The sequence below is a fragment of the Eulemur rufifrons genome, chromosome 30, assembly GCF_041146395.1.
Source record: "Eulemur rufifrons isolate Redbay chromosome 30, OSU_ERuf_1, whole genome shotgun sequence".
Lineage (NCBI taxonomy): Eukaryota > Metazoa > Chordata > Mammalia > Primates > Lemuridae > Eulemur > Eulemur rufifrons.
Window position 1 is genome coordinate 20753752 of NC_091012.1, and position 6939 is coordinate 20760690.

Below are 6939 nucleotides of genomic sequence, written 5' to 3' on the forward strand. Positions count from 1 at the left end.
AATTGGCCTGCCTGTGTAGACTTAGGTCTGGAGTGTTTTTACCCAGCACTGTGGGCTTTGGCTGCCACTCCTCTCAGCAAGGCATCGTCACCAGGGGTCTTGCATTGAGGCTGGGATTTTGTTCCCTGCCTCCCACTCTCAACCTCCCTGAAGGTCACCCATGCTGAGGGCCACTGGGGTTCCCCTCCATTAAAGAGATCAAGGCAGCTCACGCCTGTAATCCCAGGACTCTGGGAGGCCAAGGAGGGAGGATGGCTTCAGGTCAGGAGTTTGAGCCTTAGCAAGAGCAATATCCCATCTCTACCAAAAAAAGAAAAAAATTAGCTGGGTGTGGTAGCACATGCGTGTAGTCCCAGCTACTTGGGAAACTGAGGCAGGAGGATTGCTTGAGTCTCACAGTTGGAGGTTGCAGTGAGCCATGTTCACGCCACTATATTCTAGCCAGGGCGACAGAATGAGACCCTGTCTCAAACAAAAAAAAAAAAAAAAGAAACCCAGCCAAATAAAAAAAGAGACCAAGGGGGTCCTCTTTAGTTTATAGTTTTTGCTTGATCTAGCTCTTTTGGTCACCTCTTCCCCCCTGCTTTGGGTTGGGGATGTTGCTGCAAAGGCAGAAGAGCTTCATTCAGAGAGGTGGTCTCCTGCGCAGCCTCGTTTGAGACAGATTCAGGGGCAGTTCTGGTGTCTCCAGCAAGTAGGTTTTTTCCCTGAATTGTAGACTTTTTATTTCTGCCTTCTTCAACATTTGCATCATTTCCAGAACTAGAGAAAGCTGAAAACGAGGCTGTGGCCATGCAGAAGCAGGCTGAGGGCCTGACCAAGGAGTACGACCGCCTGTTGGAGGAGCACGCAAAGCTGCAGGTCAGCCCGCATGCCCTGCTGCACAGACGCGAAGGAGGGCGGATGGGGCAGTCCCTGTGTGTAGGGAGGGAGCCCTTCGAGAGGCCTGGGTGGCCAGGTGGCTGTGCTCTCCCCTGCTCCACTTTGCCTCCTCCTGGCCTAGAGAAGAGCCTGCTGAGCAGAACCCTTCATGTGGGCAGGAGAGGTGTGGCCTGGCAGTAGATGGCAGGCAGTTGCTGAGGGGGGCCCTCAGCAGTGGGATTGGCTCCCTACACCTGCCACCATCGTGCCCAGCCTCCGTCCATGGTTTGGGGCCCCATCAAGAACAGACATTTGGCCAGGCACGGTGGCTCACGCCTGTAATCCTAGCACTCTGGGAGGCCGAGGCGGGTGGATCGTTTGAGCTCAGGAGTTTGAGACCAGCCTGAGCAAGAGCCAGACCCTGTCTCTACTAAAAATAGAAAGAAATTATATGGACAACTAAAAATATATACAGAAAAAATTAGCCGAGCATGGTGGCGCATGCCTGCAGTCCCAGCTACTCGGGAGGCTGAGGCAGGAGGATTGCTTGAGCCTAGGAGTTTGAGGTTGCTGTGAGCTAGGCTGATGCCACGGCACTCTAGCCCGGGCAACAGAGCAAGACTCTGTCTCAAAAAAACAAACAAACAAACAAACAAAAAAAAAAACAGACATGCAGGTGAAACTCTAGGCTCTGGTCTTCTCTTCCAGAGGGCTATGGGGTGACATGGGCAAAGATACCTGGGCAAGTGAGAGCAGGCATCAAAGGCCACCTCACCCAGCTGCCCCAGCCTGGTGTTAATCCTCAGACTAACCTAGCGCCAGGTTGTGTCCGGAAGCCCAGGTGGTCTTGAAGTTGGGTGTGAGGTAAACACCCTGAAGTTCGGACAGTCTGCCTTGGTGCTTAGTGGCCCAAGTTTGGGCACCACAGCAGGTGGGGAGGAAGGGTGCAGCCCCAAAGTGGGGAGTGGTCTATGCCTTCAGCATACGATAGGCTCACTGGGCAGGACTTGAGTTTTGAGGGGACCTGTAGAAAGTCACGGAGTCAGGAAGGTGCTGAACTGGATCTTGCAAGGGAGTTGAATGCCCAGCTGTTTCCCCTGCCCAGGGCTCAGCCCTCCGGGAGGTCCTAGCCATCTTCCCCTGACTGGCACTGGGGTCGGGACCTTCCCTAGAGTGTGGGCAAGGGCTGACCTACTCTGGCAAGCCTTTGGGTGCTGCTGAGGACGAGGTCCCTTGTTCCCGTGGGTACCTGTCATTAGAGGAGAAGGGAGGTGATCTGGGCCTGGGGGGCATGGGGCTGGAGGTTGAAGGAGTGGAGTGGGCCCTGTCAACCTACTGCTGTGGGATTTCTGTCCCTTTCCAGGCTGCTGTGGATGGCCCTACGGACAAGAAGGAGGAGTAAGGGCCTCCTTCCTCCCCTGCCTGTAGCCGGCTTCCACCTGGCACGTGCTCACTGCTTCCTGAGAGCCCAGCCGCTCCCTCCGGTACTTCAGTTCACTCCCTCTGCTCCCCCCACTCCCTTCCACAGTTTGTAGCTTGTCATCTCGGCCCCTTTCCCCTCTCCCGGCATACCACAGGGGACCTGATTGCTACATGTTCAGAACGAGTTTGCCATTGTCCTGCCCAGCCCAGCCCTGGCTTCAGTTCCTAAGAGTGTGGAGGGCAGTTGGAATCCGGCTTGCAGTAGGGCTTGCTTCCTGCTGGTTTGAGCCCCCTTTTGGTTTTGCTGTGTTGATGTTTTCTCTGGTCCTGCAGGAGGGTGGGTGAAGCTGGCGGACTGGAGTTTCTCTTGGGGGCAATAAAGGTTGTTATGATATGTACATGGTGCTTGTGTGTAACTGAGGTGTGGGGAGGACTGGCTTTCTCCTCCCTGAAGACCCCTAGTGGCTAGGAGGGTGTGCAGGTGGCTCTTCCAGAGCCGTTCAACTTGTTCCAGCCCCTAATGGCCAGGCTCACACCTGCCCTTGAAGGCCCTGCCCTCTTTGCCCTTCCTGCTCCCTGGGCCAAGCTCCACTTTAGGGCCACTCAGGGAGTGTCTGTCCTGTCCTCCTCCCTGGAGGTTGGCAGCCTGGGAGTCTCAGTAAACCAGTGGGGCTTCCGGGTGGCAGACACGCTTGCTTTCTCTGGGTTCCTGTTCATCACATTTGGGACAGACAGAACGTGGCAGAGCGCCACCAGTCACTCCCTGCCCCACCCCCTCCTGAAGGTTTACAGGATGACCTCTGACTAATGCCAGCTGGGAGAGGAGACTTGTCCTTGACAGTGACCTAGAGCTGGCCTGGGGCAGAGCTAGGCAGAGGAGGGTTGGGGACCCCATGCTGCCTCCACCCGAGGACATTCTAGACATGGTGCTGGGCTTGTGCCTGCCACTAGACCACCGTTTGCTGGCTTGCTGACGTCTCCCTGCAAGGTGGCTGCCTCAGAGCTGCATCTCCTGGGCCCACAGGGAGCTGGGGTTGGCTGGAGCCAGGGCTTCCCACCTGGCAGCTGGGGCTCTGGCCCCGCACTGTACTGCTGTCCAGCCGGGCATGAGGAAGGAGGCCCCTGTCCCCAACACCGTTCTGGTGCATTGTTCTCTGCTAGCCCCCGACAGCCCTGTATCCTGCAAGGTCTCCGCCACACCTGGTGTTTGCACGAGGACTAGGCAGGAGGGCCAGGGAAGCAGGTTAGAGGTGTGTCTCTGGGAATTGGGAGGGGGACCCCTGAAGATGTTGACACTGGCAGGGTGGCTGCCGGCCAGCTGTGAGTTCCCGTTCCTGTCTGTCCTGTCTAGGCCCAAGCTGATAGCTCCTTTCCCTAGCGTCCCATCGCCCTTCCTCATGCTCAGAGCAGTCGCCTCACAAGTTGTATCCCTTTCCAGGCAGTCTGAGAGGTGGTGTCTGGTGGGGGAAGGGGACACGCAGGTGACACCCTCTGGTTGCTATGCCAAGGCTGAAGGCTACTTGCACTTTTCCAGGAAGTGTTCCCTGACTACCTGACTACCTTGGGCCTCCCTGAGCTCGCCCTTCTCTGAGCTTCTAAAGGCTAAAGTCCAAAAGAGTGTGCTCATGGGTTCTTCCCCTGCCAGCCCAGACAGCCTCTCCTGCCATTCCTCCCAGGCCCTGGCTAAGTCCCTTCTCTGGGCAACGCAGTGGGCAGAAAGCTGTACAAGGCCAGCTTCTGGAGCACTCTGTCTAGCAGGGGGATGTAACAATGACTGGGTGGGAGTCATGGGCTCTTAGAGATGGAAAGAGAGGCCTGTACCTGACCTAGACTGGAGGGCTGCCCACAGAAAATGTGCTTGGCACTCGCCTGCTGGGCTGCGTTTCCCTGGAGCAGCCTGGGTGTTCTGGGCTGTCTAGGCCCATGGGTGTCCTGGTCTGTTTTCTTGCACATGTGTTAGATTGTAAGTCGCTTCTTGTTGATCTCTGTGTCCTAAGCCCTAATGCAGGAGTTAAGTCCGGAGTAAAGGGTGCCTACCTACTACTTCAGGCCCAGTTCAAGTGCCCCACCTCTGTGAAGTTCCTTTTTGTAATGTCAGTGTTTGGTGGCATTGTGGTCAGTGGTTTGGAGGACGTTTGGCCTGATGGTGAGGGGGACAGTTAGCAAAGGGTGGCTGTCATCAGGCAAAGAGACCGGGCTGAGAGTGGCAGGATGGGGGCGTGCCCTGAGGGTGATGCTGGGCTGCAGGCTCCTGATGGCTGTGTAAGGGGCCTGGGGCACCCTGGGCAGAGGTCTGGTGGACGCTAGGAAAGGGCCTTTGCAGCCAGGGGGCCCAGGCTGGAGACTTGGGAGCTGCCAGCAGGTGGGAGCTCTTGAAGTTGCAGGCCTGGCGAGAGCAGAGGGTTTATGGAGGGGAAGGCCTTGCATGTGGTGCCGGGGACAGGCTCTGAAGCCCCTGGGCTGAGCTAGGGTGGGACTTCGCGCCCACTGCCCTCCTCAGCTCCCCATCAGGTCCGTGTGTTTCTAACCCCAGTTCTTCTTGGTGACAGTGTTCTAAGGCAGAGCCCTCCCCCAGCTCTAGAAGTTTGGGGGATGTTGCCTGCTGAAGAGTGGGGATTCCTGGTGTTCTCAAATAGCAGTCCCGGGAAGGACCTGAGGTGAGCAGCCCGAGCTGTCACTTTTCTCTGAGGGACCACCCCTCCCCTCTGCCCAGGCTGGACTCCAGAGCGAGCACCAGGCTCCCATCCCTTGACACCTCCCAGTGCCCACCCCGGCGACGACTGTGCTTTCTGCTCTTTCCCCGGCCACCCCCAGCACCTATGGCACCCCCACTTCCTGGATGGGGTGCCACACTCTCATCCTGTGCAAGGACCTGTCTGTACTCACTATCTCCAATTCCTTTCTACCCCCTTTTTTTACTGTGGTAAAATATATAACAAAATGTGCCATGTTACCGCAGTTAGGTGCACAGCCTGGTGCTGCTCGGCACATCCCCGGTGCTGCGCAGCCATCCCCAGCGTCCATCCGCAGCCCTTGTTCACCTTCCCAAACCCAAACTCTGCCCCCATGAACACCGACTCCCTGTGCCCCTCCCCGGCCCCTGGCACCCACCACCCGCCTGTCTGTCTCTGGGGATTGGACTCCTCTCAGACACGGCCCCGCACAGAAGTGCAATCTTGTGGTAACTGTCCTTTTGTGACTGGCTCATTTCATGGAGCACGACGTCCTCATGGGTGCCCCGTGCTGGGGCCCGTGTCAGCATTTCTTCCTGTTCAAGGCTGAGTCGTGTTCCATTGCCTGGAGAGACCGCATCTGTGTATCTGTGCTTCCACCCTCAGACACCCGGGTTGCTTCACCCCTTCTTTCTTCCTTTGTGGTTTTTTTTTTGGGGGGGGGCGGGGGGAGACAGAATCTCGCTCTGTCACCCAGGGTTAGAGTGTAGTGGTGTCATTGTAGCTCACCGCAACCTCAAACTCCTGGCTCAAGTGATCCTTCTGCCTCAGCCTCCTGAGTAACTGGGACTACAGGTGTGTGCCACCACGCCCGGCTGCCGTTCTTTCTTAATTCCACTCCAGTCAGGCTTTCACACACACCCTTCCACCCATGCCTCTCCTGTGCAGAGTCCATGACCTCTGCCATACGCGGCCAGCATTCCCCGTCCTTGCCCAGCAGCAGCACCCGATGGAGCTGATCACTCCCTGCTCTTTGAACCTTGCAGGATGTCCCCAGGTACTCTTGGGTTCCCTCCCACCCCTCTGCCGGCTCCTCCTCTTCCCTCCGACCTCTGAGTGTCCCCAGCTCAGGGTTCAGTGTTTCCACCCCCTCTCCCTCCATGCCCACTCTCAGCCTCCCCTGGTGAGCTCAGCCAGGCTCAGGGCTTTCAGTGTTATCTATAGGTGGTGAGAACTTGCAAAGTTCTGTCTGCAGGCCAGACTCTTCTGGAACTCCAGACTCCTGTGTCCACCTGCCTACTAGATATCTCAACTTGGATGACACTTCCTGCACGACACAAAGCCACTCCCAATGACCTGTCCTCATTTCCCCATCACAGGGCCCAGCAACTTCCTCCTCCCCATTGCTCAGGCCGAATCTCACGGTGTCCTCCTCACTGCCTCTTTGAATCCTGCATCCTAGTCACCTGTGGCCCCTGCTGGCTCCACCTTCAAAATAGGCTTTTAATCCAAAGGCTTCGAATCACCTTCAGTGCCACCAGCTTGGCCCAGGTAATACCACCGCATGCCTGGGTCATTGCTATAGCCTCCTCCCCCAGATGTGCCTGGCCCTGGCCTCCCCATTCAAATCCTTCAGGTCTTGGAAGGTCATCTGTTCAGTGATGCAGTCTTGGGACCACCTTTTGAAGACTTGAGTGCCCACAGCTTCACACCCACCCTTCTGCTCGATTTGCTTTTCTCCCCAAGTGTGTCAGCTCCGGGGGGACCAGGCTTTCCGGCTGCCTTCCCTGCTCCCTTCCCAGTTCCTGGACCCCGTGCTGGGCGCAGAGGCCCTCAGAACATGCTGGCTGACCGCAGCAGCTCGAGCTGGGGGAAGGCCCCCCTCATACCTCCTGCACCCCGTCCCCTCCCAGAGAAGCAGAGGCAGCAGGAGGAGGCACCTTTGGAAAATGACATGTTTTTATTGCTATGTTTGCAGTGGCTT

General features: G+C 57.1%; 1 protein-coding gene across 3 annotated transcripts in view; it reads left to right on the forward strand.

Moving 5' to 3' along the window:
- Positions 1-2686, forward strand: part of BCAP31 (B cell receptor associated protein 31) — a 28246-nt gene extending 25560 nt beyond the window's left edge. For all 3 annotated transcript variants that reach the window (XM_069462832.1, XM_069462833.1, XM_069462834.1), the window contains exons 7-8: positions 761-861; positions 2225-2686. In XM_069462832.1, coding sequence (XP_069318933.1) covers positions 761-861; positions 2225-2263 — 140 coding nt within the window. In that variant the 3' untranslated portion in view covers positions 2264-2686. The remainder of the gene's footprint in view (positions 1-760; positions 862-2224) is intronic.
- The last annotated feature ends 4253 nt before the right edge of the window (positions 2687-6939 follow it).